The 17,328-nt window shown below is 40.6% G+C and overlaps 9 protein-coding genes across 9 annotated transcripts; 4 read left to right on the top strand and 5 right to left on the bottom strand.

The window, feature by feature from the left end:
• Positions 1-2: 2 nt before the first annotated feature.
• Positions 3-7,217, top strand: LOC115769189. The gene is made up of 7 exons (XM_030713896.1): positions 3-684; positions 734-978; positions 2,654-2,825; positions 2,889-3,151; positions 3,208-3,331; positions 5,998-6,617; positions 6,683-7,217. Exons 1-7 carry the CDS (start codon positions 630-632, stop codon positions 7,169-7,171), a joined length of 1,968 nt encoding a protein of 655 aa, XP_030569756.1. The 5' UTR covers positions 3-629; the 3' UTR covers positions 7,172-7,217.
• Positions 891-2,426, bottom strand: LOC115769253. The gene is made up of 3 exons (XM_030713967.1): positions 1,927-2,426; positions 1,165-1,862; positions 891-1,101 (listed from the first exon to the last, which is right to left on the bottom strand). The coding sequence occupies exons 1-3, from the start codon at positions 2,420-2,422 to the stop codon at positions 985-987; spliced, it is 1,311 nt and encodes a 436-aa protein (XP_030569827.1). The 5' UTR covers positions 2,423-2,426; the 3' UTR covers positions 891-984.
• On the bottom strand, positions 4,328-5,680 carry LOC115769277 (zinc finger protein 37-like). The gene has a single exon (XM_030713999.1). It carries the CDS (start codon positions 5,498-5,500, stop codon positions 4,469-4,471), a length of 1,032 nt encoding a protein of 343 aa, XP_030569859.1. The 5' UTR covers positions 5,501-5,680; the 3' UTR covers positions 4,328-4,468.
• On the bottom strand, positions 7,196-8,667 carry LOC115769292. Its single transcript, XM_030714022.1, has 3 exons — positions 7,736-8,667; positions 7,533-7,666; positions 7,196-7,468 (listed from the first exon to the last, which is right to left on the bottom strand). Exons 1-3 carry the CDS (start codon positions 8,361-8,363, stop codon positions 7,238-7,240), a joined length of 993 nt encoding a protein of 330 aa, XP_030569882.1. The 5' UTR covers positions 8,364-8,667; the 3' UTR covers positions 7,196-7,237.
• Positions 8,668-8,904: 237 nt separating this feature from the next.
• LOC115769330 lies at positions 8,905-10,090 on the bottom strand. The gene has a single exon (XM_030714088.1). The coding sequence runs from the start codon at positions 9,939-9,941 to the stop codon at positions 9,066-9,068; it is 876 nt and encodes a 291-aa protein (XP_030569948.1). The 5' UTR covers positions 9,942-10,090; the 3' UTR covers positions 8,905-9,065.
• A 77-nt stretch (positions 10,091-10,167) lies between these two features.
• On the top strand, positions 10,168-11,029 carry LOC115769345 (coiled-coil domain-containing protein 58). The gene is made up of 4 exons (XM_030714112.1): positions 10,168-10,280; positions 10,348-10,494; positions 10,558-10,680; positions 10,742-11,029. Exons 1-4 carry the CDS (start codon positions 10,245-10,247, stop codon positions 10,844-10,846), a joined length of 411 nt encoding a protein of 136 aa, XP_030569972.1. The 5' UTR covers positions 10,168-10,244; the 3' UTR covers positions 10,847-11,029.
• A 19-nt stretch (positions 11,030-11,048) lies between these two features.
• Positions 11,049-11,343, bottom strand: LOC115769357 (DNA repair protein SWI5 homolog). Its single transcript, XM_030714137.1, has one exon. It carries the CDS (start codon positions 11,273-11,275, stop codon positions 11,066-11,068), a length of 210 nt encoding a protein of 69 aa, XP_030569997.1. The 5' UTR covers positions 11,276-11,343; the 3' UTR covers positions 11,049-11,065.
• Positions 11,344-12,183: 840 nt separating this feature from the next.
• Positions 12,184-14,530, top strand: LOC115769214 (importin subunit alpha-7). The gene is made up of 4 exons (XM_030713929.1): positions 12,184-12,983; positions 13,036-13,299; positions 13,364-13,863; positions 13,923-14,530. Exons 1-4 carry the CDS (start codon positions 12,259-12,261, stop codon positions 14,102-14,104), a joined length of 1,671 nt encoding a protein of 556 aa, XP_030569789.1. The 5' UTR covers positions 12,184-12,258; the 3' UTR covers positions 14,105-14,530.
• A 688-nt stretch (positions 14,531-15,218) lies between these two features.
• LOC115769224 lies at positions 15,219-17,128 on the top strand. Its single transcript, XM_030713938.1, has 4 exons — positions 15,219-15,526; positions 15,673-15,897; positions 15,973-16,670; positions 16,726-17,128. Exons 1-4 carry the CDS (start codon positions 15,256-15,258, stop codon positions 17,104-17,106), a joined length of 1,575 nt encoding a protein of 524 aa, XP_030569798.1. The 5' UTR covers positions 15,219-15,255; the 3' UTR covers positions 17,107-17,128.
• Positions 17,129-17,328: the final 200 nt, after the last annotated feature.

Here is a 17,328-nt window from a genome sequence, read left to right as displayed (position 1 = left end):
GGCTTTTTAATATATTAAGAGTCTGAAATTTTAAATATAATACCCTTAATCCAAGTGAAGATGTCACAATCAAATTCAATATTCATTGAAACAAACTTATTCGTTTTTATATTAATTAGAATACAATTGATTTACGAAGTCCCTGAATGGGTCTCTTAGTAGTCTATACATGAGGGAAACTAAGCTAATTTGTTTGGCAGGTGGAAGAAAGGGCACAAAGCTATATACACTATGGCCCCTATAGCCCACTTAGCCCCGTTCTCTACCCAGAAGGGATTTTGAAGGTTTTCATTATTTTAAAGGCATCGTTGTGTTTAGGGTATCTGCTAGTCGGTCACTCCCGACTAGAGCATTCGTATTGAAATAGTTCTTTCTTGTTAGAAAATTGGTTTCTTAAACCTTCATAAAATGCGTTTAGCTTTGCGTGATTAACCATAAATTTAAATATGTGTGCATAGTTGGATAGGTTTTGGTTTCTAAATGGATGCTAAATATTTGATAAGCAATTATTAAATAGCAACAATCCCAGTATAAAACGGAAAATTACATTATTGATATGCAATTAACAAAGGTCCTTCGAGCATATATAAAACAACATTTAGGGATCAGACATCACAGAACTAGACGACATGTCAGGCATATTGGTGGATGCCAATTATTGGTCCAAAGTTTTAAGTTTTCTCGGTGAGTTTTGCTTGGAGCTATAAGAATCCATTGATGAGATAAATTGTAGCACAGCAATATTTTATGGACTCGCATGCCACGTGCATATTATGGCACGCCTCATTTGATATACAACTGGAAACAAGCGAACCGCTTGCAGTGCTGAGTCTGGAGCCACAGAAATGGTTTAGCCTGGAAGAGGATAGGGACTTCTATGATTATGATCGGAAACGTGCCGAATTCGAGGAGAACAGCCTGGCGTACAACGATTGGATCTTGAGACTTGCCGTTGCCATCGAACAGACTAATTGCGAGGTGAGCTCAGAACCAAATTAATCCTGGAATAGATTGCTTCGTGTGTCGATCTGGCATACACAGAGGGCATGCAACGCCCAGCCAGTCCAATTGCAGCAATTGCGAGTCTAAATTTTGCTTTAACTGAAATTAGATGAGGTGAAATATAAGAATTATAAAAGAAATGGAACTGTCAGCGAAAACAACCTGCTGTTGAGCCGCTTTAGATGCCGGAAGCTCCAGCGTTAGCATAAGTGTCTCACGCCTTCCGTTTGCTGCCTGCCTGCGCAGCTCCTCTTGTACGGCGCATAGAAAGCGGTCCAGCTCCTGTTCCTGCCAGTGCTTGCTTAGCTTCAAGTGCTGCAGTTTCGAGCAGTAGCCAATTATGTCCAGCAGCTGCATCATGCTAGCTGTAGGCTCACTGCACTGCAGGGCCAGACACTCGAGTTGCTGCAATTTCCGCAAGTGCATCAGCGTCTCGCTAGGCCACATGTGACAGGCGAGTGCCTTCAGGCTTTGCAACGACATAATGTGCTCCACGTGCTCTGGCTTTACTTCGGTCAGCTGCAGCTGCTCCAAACGATCCGCATAGCGTTGGGCCAACGATCGAAAGAGCTGGCTATTCAGCCGTATGTGCAAGCGCCAAAGCAGACGCAACGACTTGAGTTGCGGAAAATCGCCCACATCGTCCAGCGTGCCTTCGAAGTTCTCCAGCGACAAGTGCTCCAGCCGGGGGCAACAGGCGGCCAAGGGCGGCAGCTGTCGCCTCGCAGCGAATCGCAGCATAAGCCTGCGCAGTTCCGGCAGCGCCTGGAACAGCTCAATGAAATTGGCATCACTCAAATCAACATCAAAGCCATCAATATGCAGCGCCTCCAGTTCGGCAAAGTTCCGTAGCTGCAGCACTGCAACAAATTATAAAACTATCTATGACTGCGATTCTCACGAACTCGAGTAAAGACATTTCACCTTCAGCCGCCTTTGCATCGATCAGACTCACGCTATGCAGATTCTTTCGTTGAAGCATCTGCAATATGTTAAGATCTCCGCTCTCTGCCGGCGGCTTTATATCGGAGTGCGCGAATATCAGGTGCAAATGCCGTAAATTGTTGCAGTGTGCATTCAAAAGCGTCAGAAACGGTTGCGTGATATTGTCATCCCAGCGTCCATGGCGTAGCTCACACTCGAGAACACAATCGCCACACAACTTTAATAGATAATCCCAATCAGAAATGCAGCGTAGCATTCGCATATTTATTTTCGCATAGCGACGCGGCGCCTCCCGAGTCAACACCTCGCGAAACTGCGGATGCGCTCTGGCCAAATTTAGTTTGTCTTCGAGCGCAGTTAGATATGAAAATATCACCTCAATGCAGTCGTAGTTTAAATTTAAAATATTTGTTTTATTCCGCTGCGGTTTGCTGGCAAGGAATCCCAGCGGACAAGCTAAACCAAGTTTTTGCATTGTTTACATTCGAGTGTTGTTAACATGTGTCTTGTTTTTGGTTAGCCAGGGTTGCCAGCTCGCCGAAATACATGAAAAATGTAAAAACTGCGTTAACCAACACTGACGCCGTTGAAACGCTTTAAGCCCGCATTATAATGTTATTTAATTTAATTTAAATAAGCCAATTCGCTTAATATAAGTATATTATTCAAGCTATCAAATTTTACCGATTATTAAATGCAATTACAGAGTTTCATAGCATTTCAGGAGGAAATACCAAAGTTTGCTCGTTATTTCTATAATGCCAGCACTTATTCAATTTGGCGTTCAATCAAAAATCGTTTTATTTTTGCGTACACCGAAGAACTTCTGGAGAAATCTACTGAATCTGCTAGTTATATTGATGGCTATCTATTTCACGGTAAGCCAGCCACTCAAGCCTCACTTTCACTTTACAAATATTATTCAGTTTTGCCTCTTAAAGATCAACCCAACGTTCTTTTGGTCAGCGCACAATTTCTGAATGCAAGCGTCTTTGAGATTAAAACGAATCGCTTTGTTGGTCCCCGATATTTTGGAGCTAAACCCATGCCAGCCGCCTTTTATACCATTCAGATTTACGATGCCAAACTTGGGAAAGTATTATGGGATAGCGGGACAGACATTTCGGGAAAAATGCGAAATTTACAAGGCCGTGAAATCGTTTTGGGAGTATTCAATTACGAACCATTCATGCTGCTCGACTATGTACGTATAAAAATATATAATTACATGTAATTTGTTTTTTTTTTTGTTCTCGCCAGACTAAGGAACCAGCGCTTTACGATCGTGCCTTAAATAGAGCGGAGGCTTTTGCAGATGGCACCGAAGTTCGAGTTGTGCGAACCTTTTGCGAGCTCTACAATTGCACTGTCCAATTGGATACAAGTGAGTGTCAAACTTAGTGGTAAAAAAAATACCAGATACAAGTGAGTGTCAAACTTAATGGTAAAAAATACCAGATACAAGTGAGTGTCAAACTTAATGGTAAAAAAATATACTGGATGCAAGTGTGTGTCAAACTTAATGATACAAAATACTAGATACTAGTGAGTAGCAAACTTAAGGGTAAAAAAAATACTAGATGCAAGTGAGTGTCAAACTTGATGGTCAAAAAAATTCAAGATACAAGTGATTGTCAAACTTGATGGTAAAAAAAATACCAGATACAAGTGAGTGTCAAACTTAATGGTAACAAAAAACCAGATACAAGTGAGTGTCAAACTTGATGGTAAAAAAATACCAGCTACAAGTGAGTGTCAAACTTAATGGTACAAAAAAATACTAGATGCAAGTGAGTGTCAAACTTGATGGTAAAAAAAATACCTGATACAAGTGAGTGTCAAACTTAATGGTAAAAAAAATAAACAAATATTATGGAAATATCAAGCGATATGCAATATTTCAATCAGTAAGATCTCAGCTTTAAGCCATTATTTTAAAAATTCAAATTAAATGTAGATAAATGTAGATTCAAACCGGGATTAAAATTGATAAGATTAGGTCTAGTAAAAGGTGCTTTATATATGACACGCCGAAAACGGAATACTCTTTTTAAATTATGAGACAGAAGGACTCAACTGTTGATGCTTCAAGACTGAATATATACTTTTGGGGTGGAAGATATGTCCTTCTATACATTTCATGACAAAAAGAATTAATCAAAACAATTAAATTGAAGTTTAAAAATAAATTTAACATATGAGCTCAACTTCGTTTCCAAAGTTATGAACCCTTTAATAGGCGCCTAAGTCATAATAATTGATCATTAAATAATAAAAAAAAAACCTTCAGTAAAATATTTTCATGCGAATAAGAAATCATTTTCGTATACACAAAAATCATATTCAATACAAGTTTTAAATCTTAGCTTCGATGCAATATTAAGTTCTTAATCTTTTAAAACCTGCGACATCTGTCTTACACAGAAATTAATATAAATTCATTTCAATCTTAGAACTAACTAACAAATTAACTTTATGATCCTTTCCTATTTGTACTTATGCGCATTTAGTAACATTCATTTTATGTTGTTAGATCTTTGGTGTGCCCCTGAATATGTCGCTTGAGGGTCTTGTTGTGCCTAAACGAAATCTGACAGTGGGGACACACGAAGGCGCAGTGCTTGGTGTGGACGCGTCTGTGCTCGTTCAGAGAATGGCTGGAGGCGAAGCTCTTCGGGCAGTTGGCGCACTGGAAGGGACGCTCGCCCGTGTGCGTGCGAACGTGCAGCCGGAGCACGTTCTTCCATGTGAAGCTCTGTGGACAGTGGGGACATTTGAAGGGTCGTTCGCCGGTGTGAATGCGCCGGTGCTCATCGAGATCATATTTTCTGACAAATGCCTTGGGACAGTTGTCGAAAATGTGCATACGTTTTCCATGTCGTCTCATATGGGCATTCAGGCCCTTGTTGGACATAAAATCGGCCGTGCAGCGAGGATAGGGACACTTGCAGGGACGTTCTTTGTTGCGAAAATTGGGTTTCTTTACGTTTTTATGCCTGGCCAACTTCTCAGATGTGGAAGACGAAGACGAGTTCTCCTCGCTAGAAACACGTTCCTCGCCGGAATAGGATCCATCGCTGGAATAACGCTCCTCGCTGGCGTAGCGTTTGCGCTTGCGCTTACGAATCGGATAGCGTTGCGATTTGGTCACGTCATCGGGAGTTGGCGTACGATTCTCTTGGTTGTCCTCTTCGCTGCCTACAGCTATAATGCTTTCCGCAGCCGTGCTCATTTCCAGCATAGACTCGAAATGAAGATGAGCCAAGTCTATATCGCTGTCCTCGAGTAGCCCATATGCCTCAGCGGCTTCCATATACACTCCACTATCTGAGCTGAGCAGGCTGCGCCTTAAGCTAAACGCATTTTTCGTGGCCAGAGCACAGTCGAGGCACAGCTGCTTGGGCAGTGCATCATCGCATTTAACCTCGCAATCTCCGCATTGACTTAACATTGTGGCCAAACTGGGCTCATCCTCATGCCGCTCGGCGAATATGTCTACGAGCATGTCTGAACTTTTGAAACAAGAGCGACAAACGTCTGCCATGTTGGACATCTCTGCAGCTGCTCTTGGCGAGCTTTAATTATTCCTATATCCCTTTGGTAACCCGCAATTTCGAACTCGCTCGAAAATAGGATTCAACACTGTCAGCTGGTTCTAAGTTCAGGGTTGCCAACACTTTTATTCAAATGAGTTAATCGTGAACCATGCTGAGATTGGGTACGTTATCGAAATCGTTATCGATATCGACATTTCAAATATAAGTTTGGGAAATACAAACGATTGAAGCCGTGGTGTTTTTCCGCCTTAATAAAACTATGCACATAAATCGAAAATCTACATAAATACCTTTCTATACATACATTTTGCTTAAGTATATACATACATGATGCACAGACATGCATTGCATGTACATACAGCACAAACACATTATTAACGTATATATTCTTAAATGTTGCTCTTCTCCGCGATTCTCATACTCTCATTCTCCGTATATTGTAATTTGTCATTAAAACCATTTAAATAAATTACGATTATCATATTATCAACAGCTGAAAAGTCGGAATGGGGCGATATCTATGCAAATGCCACAGGTTTTGGATTAATGGGCATGGTGTTGGAGAGAACCATTGATTATGGGATTGGCGGCATGTATATCTGGTACGATGCCTATCAGCAAATGGATATCACACATTTTTTGGGACGTTCCGGTGTTACTTGCCTGGTGCCTGCTCCGCATCGTATGATTAACTGGGCCTTACCTCTGCGCCCATTCCAAGGCACTTTGTGGTTATGCGTACTATTTTGCCTCATCTTGGAGTGCCTAGCTCTGGCCGGCACGCGTCAATGTGAGCGCTCACCAGCAACAAATGCCCACCAATCGCGCTGGCGTCAGAGTCTGCGCTTCGGTTGTGTCAGCACGCTGAAGCTGTTTGTGAACCAGAGCACCAATTATGTGGCGACATCGTATTCCCTGCGCACCGTCTTGCTGGCGTGCTACATGATCGACATAATCCTGACCACCGTTTATGGAGGCGGACTTGCTGCTATACTGACCTTGCCGAAGCTTGAGGAAGCTGCCGATTCGCGACAACGTCTCTATGAGCACAAGTTGATCTGGACGGCAACATCTCACGCCTGGATTGCCACCATTGATACCGAGAATGTGGATGTAAGCGACGGTCTTATGGATTTCTCTCTCCATTTTCTGGTGAATTTTCTTTTTGTCACTTTCAGCACGTTTTACTGGGTTTAATGAAGAATTATCGTATAAATGATGCGGCTACTATGGCCGCCAAATCGCGTACCGAACAGATGGGCTTTGTGGTTGAGAGATTGCAGTTTGGCCAAGTGGCCAACGCTGAGATGATTCCTGACGATGCCCTACCTCGACTTAAGCTCATGGTAGATGATATATACTTCGCCTACACGGCTGCCTATGTGCCGCGTTTGTGGCCATTATCTAGCATCCACAATGATTTCATACTCGCCTGGCATTCGTCGGGCTTTGACAAGTACTGGGAATGGCGGATCGCGGCCGAGTATATGAATTCGCATAGACAGAATCGCATTGTGGCCTCCCAAAGACCTAACCTTGATATCGGACCCGTTGAACTTGGCATTGATAATTTTATTGGGCTAGTCCTGTTGTGGTGCTTCGGCATGACCTGCAGCCTGCTGGCATTTGTGGGCGAACTGTGGTGCGTGCAGGTGGAAAAATTGTAAAAACTAGTAAATTATAGACAATTGTTTTTCAAATAAATTTGTGCAAAAATATATATATTCCTAAGCTTAGCTTTGTAACAGCAACACCTGATCAATCACACGTGTTATCAATGCATCCAATTCATTATCCGGCACTTGTTTCCACAGTTCCTGCAGTGTCTTATAGGCCATCTGTGCAGGACTCCCGACCGTGTTTGCAAGGTGTGTGCGCAGTGTCATAAAGAAGACCACGTCCGGTGCAATGGGACTGTAAGTGTCGCAAATGGTGTGCAGAGCGCGTGCTGAATTTGGTGGTATCTGCAAATGATCATAGTAGAAGATTAGAAAGCATTGGCTGCAAAAGGACGAAGGATCTACTCACATCGTTGAGATTTACAATGAGAAAAACGTTGCCTTCTCTGAGTTTCTTTTTGTACTGTTCAATGGGATAGCCGTAGTCATCGTCATTCTGGGTTTGGAAATCCTTCAGGCTCATTTCTATGGGTCGCTGTCCATCTACGTATTAAGAAGGGGCAACTGTGCATAAGGTAGGCGGATTAGGATTTGTAGCTGAATTTGGCTTACCAAAACATTTGGATGCTTCCATGGCAATATCGTTGATTAGTTTTTGAATTGGATATTCGCTGCTCTGATTCGTGTGCAGAAATAGATAGACATTGGGAGACTTTATCTTCTTGTTAAGCAGCAATTCAATATTGATGCTGAGCGCTTTCCACACATCCTCTGACTGCAGCGGCGGACGTTGCCGCAGTTCCTCAAACGCACAGCGTTTCACTTGAGGCTCCGATTTGAGCAATCGCGAGCATGCGAATAATGGCAATATGATAATAATAGCATATGGTATTAACTTGAACTGGGATTTTGACGGCTGAATGTTTGCAGATTTGGCAAGCGGCGGCTGGCTCTCGGCCCTCGGCGGAGCTGTAACTGATCGATTGGGTGTTGTTGCTGACGAAGGGCGACGTGGCTGCAGTGAATCGTCCTCGTCTGTATCCGACGTCGGCAATTCTTCGTGATCCGGCGTCTCGTCTGATTCAAGAACTTCGTTCTCATCGTCACTTGAGTTATTTTCCTCCTCGCGATAGTAGACGCTGCGTGTACCTTGGATATCGCTTTGACTCAATAAATTTGCTGTAGGAGAGCCGGAGCCACTGACTTTACGATGTGCATGTATTGAAGCTCGGCTCGTCATTTCAATATCCGTCCAACTGTTTGTTTGTTATTAATAAATCGTCAACTTTACGATGCCCGCGACGGTACTTGTTGGCTTGTCGAAGGCAAAAAAAAAAACAACATATGGCCACTGGAAACTTAACATTATGTTAAACTCCGATAGCAGTGGGCACTCTTGATTTTAACTACCGTTGCACATTTCACACTTCAACTCATATTTTAATCGATTGAACGAGTTCTTCTTACATATGGTTACAGTACAGTAAAACGGTACTTTGGAGGGTACTTTTGCGTTAAATAACTGATTATGTGAATTAACAATTGCTAACAGAGCTATAACAGTTGCCCAACGTAACATAAAATGTTTGTGCATTGGCAATGCAAGTCTAATTGGATATATGCATTTTCATATTGAAATGAAAACTTTCTTCTATGTAGCGTCTCTATAAAGATCGATACTTATATCGATATCAGAAAATTACACCTTACAAAAATTGTTATAAAAAAACAGTTGCAAGCTTAAATAAATTCGTTGTTTTATATTTATCATTTTGGCTTCGTTAGGTGGGAAAGAATAGTCTTTCCAAGACTATTTGCTTTTATTTATTAATTTCTTAACAACCGAGACCACAGAGTTGATCGAATAAATATATACATTATTTACATACACATAAAAGAAGTTTAATTTAAATTAGCCTAAGCATAACAATATTCAAGAATTTCACTCGGTTACCGATGGCACAGTGTTTAACGTTAAACGTCTTAACCGGCCCAGCACAAAGATCTCGTCAATCGCTCTTTTGGCATAGAATTTTTGATCTTCGGTAAGCTTGCGGTATTCTAAAGACCAGGTCTGTGCGTATATTGCCGACTCCTCCGCGCCGCTAACATCGTGCGACACAAAAACTTCAGAGAGACGTGAATTCGCGTTTGGAATGCTCGTTATGCCAACATTAAGTGGATCATCATCGCTTTTGGCTTGCTGGACAGGAACTCCCGTGTTAACGCCAGCATCACTTGGCTCAGCTCCAGCGCCCGCACCTCGGAGAGCAATAAAAGCGGCGACGTCTGTGGAGGTGGGTTTCTTATCTAGCTCGTCAATCATTGATTGCGCACCAGAGCTCTCTTCGTTGTCAACTTTAAGCTCGGCCTCAGCCTCCAACAAAATGTCTTCCACTGACATTTCTGCCTCATCATCTTTGAACCATTCCTTTGAGATATTTGCGTCTGCATATCCATTGCAGTAGGCTTGCTTTTTTAAGTATTGCAAATGACACTTGTGGCGTCGCAAATTTGTTGTGGATTTATGGGTAAACGACATTAGATTTTTGCATCCTATACAGTACAAGACGTGTTCCAATATTTTGCCGTCTTCTTTCTCAATCTTTCGATACACGCGCCATACAGTGCTGCGTGTGCTTTTATCATTTGTAGCAAGCTTGTAGATGCCGTTCTCAATTTTATCACGTATATCTTCGTGCTTGGCAGCCATGAGTAGAGAATTACCCTTGTTTGTTATTTGGCTAAAATTTGTTGTGATTGTTTTTACTAATGGCTTGTCTATATAGAGATGGTAAGCATCGAATGCAATTTGCATGCCACTATCGATTGTTACTGTCGATAACGTTACTGTTATTGATATATGCTAACATTGCTGTTAAGTTTATAAACTAATTAAAATAAAATGTAACAACAAAAAAAAACATTGTCTGCGAAAAGCAAAACGATTGATTAGCAAGAGTCACTCATTAATTTGTATATTATATTATAAAGAAAATATCGGCAATTGTGATGTTTAACTTGAACAATGTGGCAACGCTTTCAAAACGCACATTGCGCCGGCATATTTTTGTTTTTATTTTATTAATTTAATAAATTCGACTGAAATTAATCATTTTCAATGGCTGTTTCGTGCTTTGACTTTTTGGGCTTTCAAGTAAGTCACAGCATACAATTATTAGTTGCACAATATTACCCAGACTCAATTCTGCCATTGATAATAGGAGGCTCTAAGAAAGATGCGCGATGTGGACGATAAAATAATCTACGCTCTTAATGCTCTTCCTACGGAATCGTTCAAGGGACAAGTGAATAGTGAGAGCACTTGCCGCGATTTGTACGCCAAGCTGCAGCAGTCACATCTTGCACGGGTAAAAGAAAACATGTTAAATTTCTCTCAACTCCAATACATTTGGACTTTTTGATCCGGGCAGCAAACCAACATACGTAATTGCATAACCTTGTCGGCGACAACATTGAAGAAGCTACGCGAGCAGAGAGAAGCGCAACCCAATGATGTGGACACCGATAGCCAATTTAAGGCAGAGCAGCGGAAAGTACGTGCCAAAAGTTGTGTATTTGCTTATTGTTAAATTAAACATTTTGTTTTGTTGCCAGCTGAGAGTATTGCAAGCGGAACTTAATGTGGAAGATATTATCAAGGAACGTACATACAAAGCATTTAATGAACGCTGTAGAACCTATTTTCATGCTGGCCAATGAATTTGTAGGCTGACGGAGCTGATAACAGCGTGCAATGAAGGCAGTGCAGTAAATTGCTTAGTTGTAAGTGAAATTATTAGTAATATAAACAGACAGGTACTGCCTAGTAATATGTTACTAACTAACCGTGCTGTTTACAAGCATTTGGAACTTTATTTTGCCAATAAATACATAAAACAATAACGAATCATTTCACTTCCCGCAATCCGCAATTTCTTGTCATTCACCGTTTGGTAGGCTGTAAATCTTATGCATATCCCTTATCGGTAATCCTTTCGCCTGCGCCAGGGCGCCTAGCACAGTTTGGGTGGCATCTTTAAGATTGTTATATTCGTGTAAAAGTTGCATATGTTTTTGTTTTTGTTGTTGCAGAGCAGCTTCACTGATTATTTGCTCATTGGAAATTTCTCGCACTTTGGAATTGTTCATTGTTGGCGCTTTTTTTTTATTGTAATGCCTCGACTCTTGATATCGATATCGATATCGAAATTAACCAAGTTGCACAATCAGCTGTAGAGTGCAGTTAAATAAGTCTGGCAACCTTAACGTCCAACTAAAAACGTGTGGCGTATCGTGACTAAAATTTGCATTTGTGTTTTGTACTATAAATAGACGCTTAAAATTGGCAGATACACAGGTAAAGTGATAACAAATTGTGCTATAACTAGAACCAAAAGTTAAAAGTCTTGAACCCCAAGTAGTCAACAGCAAAAAGAGCAATAGTATGCAGCATTTGCTGACGCTGATCTAAGCCCATCACACATACACATACACGCGCCTACACTTGTATGCATGTCTGTATGTATTTACCATTAGAATGTGAAAGTGTTTGTCTTTGTGCAAATATAAAAGTACACATAAAGTGAATTTACGATATTAAGAATCAGCATGCATTAGCGCCGTTTCATTGCAATAATTCAAATGCAAGCTCAATTCCTAAAGAGAAGTGCGTAAGCTGATAACCCTCAGTGAATGTACCAAAAGGTTATAGTAAAATAAAGTGCAAGAGTGGTCGACTTTGCTATGCTCTATAAAATAAAACTAAAAGCTTAAAAGATCCCAAAACTAGGTAGTTAATTGTCATCAGCTTACATGCATGTTGAGCACTAAGCATATTTTTTATATCTATTGTCTATTATTAATATTAATTGTCTGTGAGTTGTATCATAACACGCGTAACACAGCTGATTCCTACACCTTTGTGTATGTGTGTGCGTAAGTTTTTCCAATACAAATTATTCACCTCATCAAGGTAGGCACTGATTAGGACTTGTTTGAGATTGTGTGTGCGCAATTTGAACTCAACAGAACTACAATAAAAATTGTCAACCGTTAAGCATAAAAATTAAAAAATAAAAATATATATATTATTTTCTGTCTTTGGCAGCACTCTTAATATCAACAGACATAAAATGTCCGCCACACACAAACAGCGCTATAAAAATGCCGCTCTGAGCTCAACAGAGATGCGGCGCAGACGCGAGGAGGTTGGCATACAATTGCGTAAAACTAAACGTGAACAGCAGCTGTCGAAGCGTCGCAATGTTGTCCTGGACCCAACACCGGCCACCTCGCCGGGTGCCGGCATCGATAGCAGCAGCAGTGGCGAGTTGCATCTGCAAAGCGGCGACATGCACATGGCGGACAGCAGCAGCCATGGCATGGTTATGGGCGGGGGAGGAATGCAATCACATGGGTCGGGTCAGCCCGAGGGCTTTGTGCCGCAATCGATTATCAATGCAGAGATGATTCAGATGCTATACAGCGATAAGGAAAGCGATCAGCTGGAGGCGACGCAAAAGTTTCGCAAGCTGCTGTCCCGCGATCCCAATCCACCAATCGAGGAGGTTATACAGAAGAACATTGTACCTCAATTTGTGACATTCTTGCGCAATAACACAAATGCAACGCTACAGTTTGAGGCTGCCTGGACACTGACAAACATTGCGTCGGGTACCTCGCACCAAACCAAGATTGTCATCGAGGCCGGTGCAGTGCCCATCTTCATAGAGTTGCTGTCCAGCCCCCATGACGATGTGCAGGAGCAGGCCGTGTGGGCCTTGGGAAACATAGCTGGCGATTCACCCACGTGTCGCGATCATTTGCTTAGCTCTGGCATTCTGTTGCCGCTATTGCAGTAAGTAATGCAATAAAGATCAGCTCTACGATTAACTTAATTCTTTTTGCAGCGTGCTGAGCACTTCCGACCGCATTACCATGATACGCAATGCTGTTTGGACGCTATCAAATTTATGCCGCGGCAAAAATCCGCCAGCCGATTTCTCCAAAATAGTACACGGACTGCCCATATTAGCGCGCCTTTTGGATTACACTGACGTGGATGTGCTCTGCGATACATGCTGGGCCATTAGTTATCTATCGGATGGTCCCAACGACAAAATTCAGGCCGTCATTGATGCGGGCGTCTGTCAGCGGCTTGTCGAGCTGCTACTGTATGTTGTGCTGTTAACTAATAGTTTTATGCGATAATGTGATAACTTGTTACATATTTCTTAGGCATCCTCAGCAGAATGTGAGCACGGCGGCACTACGCGCTGTGGGCAACATTGTCACCGGCGATGATCAGCAGACCCAAGTGATATTGAGCTATAATGCCTTGCCGTGCATCAGCCTTTTGCTATGCTCACCAGCCGAAACTATTAAGAAGGAATCTTGCTGGACCATATCAAATATTGCGGCTGGGAATCGCGAGCAAATTCAGGCAATTATCAATGCCAATATATTCCCACAGCTAATGACCATAATGCAAACGGCCGACTTTAAAACACGTAAAGAAGCCGCTTGGGCCATAACAAATGCAACCAGCAGTGGCACTTCGGAGCAGATACATTATTTGGTTCAGGTTGGCTGCGTACCGCCCATGTGCGATTTTCTCACTGTAGTCGATTCGGACATTGTCCAGGTAGCCTTGAACGCCCTTGAGAATATTCTGAAAGCAGGCGAAAAGTATCAAGTGCGCCCCAATCCCTATGCAATGACCATTGAAAAGTGCGGCGGTAAGATGAACTGCAAGTTGTTATAATCGAAATAATAATTGATTTTGAACATTCAACAGGTCTCGACAAAATTGAATACCTTCAGGCACACGAGAATCGCGATATTTATCATAAATCATTCTACATCATTGAACAATACTTCGGCAACGAGGAGGAGGACACGCGTGTTGCGCCCGTTGCTGGCACCCAGCAGTACGAGTTTAATCCGCACAATTTGCCCGACAGCGGATTCAATTTCTAGCATGACAACAGCAAACACAGAAAATATAACCATAAACAAATGGTAATCTCTGGCCGCATTCAGAGTCTAGTATCGGAATGTGTGTAGAGCCGGGTACATCGACAGGCACTGACAACATCGCAGTGTGCAGTCATTAGCATTTAAGTCAGATAGCCCCCGACATTTGTTTAATGTTTTTTTTTAACGTTGTTTGTTTTCTTTTGTTACATACTCTATATCATTATTATTATTATTATTTGCGGAAGCGTTCCGAAAATTCGATGTGTGCATATGGTCCAGGACCACAAATCCTGCATTTTAATCCAAATACGTTACAGCCACAGATGTATACAAGTTGCAAAATATACATATGTGTGTATGTATGTATGTGAATACAAGATCGATTTTTAGCTAGCTACATTAATAAATCCCCCTATATTTTATGTATATGCGATGATTTCCTTATGACTGTAAATATTTTCATTATGCATATAAGTACACACATACCCAGATATATCTTCATACTTAGTTCGAAGCCGGCTTTGGTGTTGTTATTAATACATATTTACGTATGTATACCTGCATCTACATTAAATTTATAACGAATAACTTGAAAAGTTTTGATTTTGTTAAAAAAAAAAAAATTGCATACCGTAATATTCGCTTAAGTTAAAAATATAAAACTTTTATTTAATATAAAATGTCACTCAATAAAGAACAAGAATCAGACCAGGACGAAAAGAAAATCTTGGTTGTACTATATTTTGCTATGCACATTGATTCTTAGCAGTTGGTGTACAAATTTAACTTTTGCATTGTATGAAATCGGCGATCGTCGAAATCAAAACCAACAACTAACTCGCTATATACTAACAAAATGTGTAAAACAAACTATACTAGGAAATTAAATAAAATAAAATCATTTACAAGCATGTACCGTATGTTTCAATTCCAAATAATTTTAAAGAATTTATTTTTTATAGGAACCTATTTTAAAGCATGGAATACAACTATAAAATATCGACTGACATATATCGATATCGATTGTACATGTAGACTGCAAGTGCGATAACACTTTTATTGTGTTCCGGCTGGCGGATGAATCAGTTTGTTATTTGATATTCAACATGTCGCTTGGTGTTAATAGAAGCTACCAAATAATCAGCAGATGGATGCACAAAACTCTAACAGATTGGCAAATTGCACTCACAGCAAATGGCGCTGATGTTTTGATTTACGAAGAATACGTTGATTTCACAACCGATGTTAATCATTTTGAGTTATTTATTTTAATGTTGAGTAAACATTGCCCGAACTTGACGCACGTTCGTTTATTGTTTTCTGGTGAACGTAGCGATTGTTTTGACGGTGGATTTGTGAGATCTCTTTTACAATTGCCAAACCTAATCTGTTTAAGTCTCTTTGATACCCCTGCCTACGAAAGTAAGTTTTTAAACCGATCATATTTAACATTATTCATTTTTTTCTGTTATCAGCCTGTTAAAATTACAGTTAGCTGACTAAATAAACGGTATTCCACAATTCCCATAAAGCTAATAAAAACGTTCTCTTTTATTTATTTTTTATAGTTTTTGCTCTAAAGACGGACTTTAATCAATTGACAACTTTAAAATTAGTTGGAGTCGATGAAAATGTCACTGCTAGCGATTTTTCTAACATATTTGCTTTAATGAAGAATTTACAAAATGTGATCTACGAGTACAAATCCTTTAGAGATAATCAAATTGTTGCCGCTTTGTCAAATGTATCAAAATTAAAATCCTTAACGTTGTACTATGCGCCGGAAAGCGAATGTAAGAGAGAGAGAGAGAGAGAGTAATATTATGTAAGAGTACGAATAATTAAACTATATTTTTTAACACTTTCAGTAAAGCAATTGAAGAATTGCAATCAACTGGAAATACTTCATCTCTACAATATTGATGTTGCACTGGGTCCAGATGATTTCATAGAAATATTCAAAGCAAAGCGGAACTTACATACTTTATCGTTGTGCTTTATAGATAACAAACTGTGCAAACAGTTAACCCAACTGTATGCGTATTGCCCAAAGCTAACTTATCTGACGATTAATCAGCAATTGGAAAACCTTGGTGATATTGTAAATCTAAAGTATCTAAGATTTGAATCGAGCCTACCAATCATTGAAACAAGAGAATTGGTCGACAGTTTATCCATAAAATATGCCGATCGACTTGAAATTTTGGATATCAGCATGGCTTCAAGTCATACGCATACGTTGGAAATTTCTAAGCTGAAATCCCTGAAGGCGTTTTTGTGTTCGTCCTGGCCCAGCAACATGTATCCATGTCTTGCCAAGCTAGAACATCTTCAGTTTTTCTCTATTGAAACGTATTCAGAAAATGTTTACGAAAGCGATGCACTTATAAACATGATACTCAGCTGTAAAAATCTGGCATATCTGCGCTTGCCATACAGGGCGCAACTTTTCGAAGAGCCTATAAGAAATTTATCTTATTGTCTGAGCAGAAATAGCATCCGGCCGGAGTCCCCATTTGTGTTGTCCGTGTGCGGAGGGAGCGCAGTGGCTGATATAGAAAAAAAGGTAATGGACTCTATTAAATGGCTGTGAAATTTGTGTAATTATGTAATTATTTTAGTTAACATTGCATACTCAAAGTAATTTGCTGCAATTGGATTGGAATGGAAATGTTTTTGCTTCCAAACTGAAGGACCTAATCACTTCCTTATGTCCTTCGGAAGCGTGCGCTGACCATGGAAGGATATATAAAAATCCAGTCAAAGCTGTTGGTGATCCTTTTGCTCCAGAGGATAGTTGGTTGTCAAATATGAATTATAAATTGGCTCTTGCAGCATGCTCTAAAAGATTTAATCTCGAATACGACTTGGAGCTTGTTAACAGATGCCGAGATTTTGCCATCAGTAAAGCTGAATATGAATTAACTAACATGCAATTTGCATTTAATTTTAAATATGATGCAATTGATGAGCAAAATGTGTATCCAGAGGAACGTAGCTAAAATAAATAAATAAATAGCTAGAAAACTATGAAGCCGCACACTAAAAAGTGTTGTAATTTCAGCAAATAGATCGTAAAACAAATTATGTTCATTGGCAACACTAACAGTTAAACACATTTAAAAATGGCTGATCGATACGCTGTGGTGGCAGGTCGATCTACGACTTATCGATAACAGCGATACTAGACAATCCAGCGGCTACTTCGATTGGGCAATAACTTT

The sequence above is a fragment of the Drosophila novamexicana genome, unplaced genomic scaffold (assembly GCF_003285875.2).
Source record: "Drosophila novamexicana strain 15010-1031.04,08,12 unplaced genomic scaffold, DnovRS2.1 tig00000009-arrow-pilon, whole genome shotgun sequence".
In the NCBI taxonomy this organism is placed as follows: Eukaryota; Metazoa; Arthropoda; class Insecta; order Diptera; family Drosophilidae; genus Drosophila; species Drosophila novamexicana.
The sequence above is the reverse complement of the archived record's forward strand: the minus strand, read 5'-3'. Positions and strand labels throughout refer to the sequence as shown.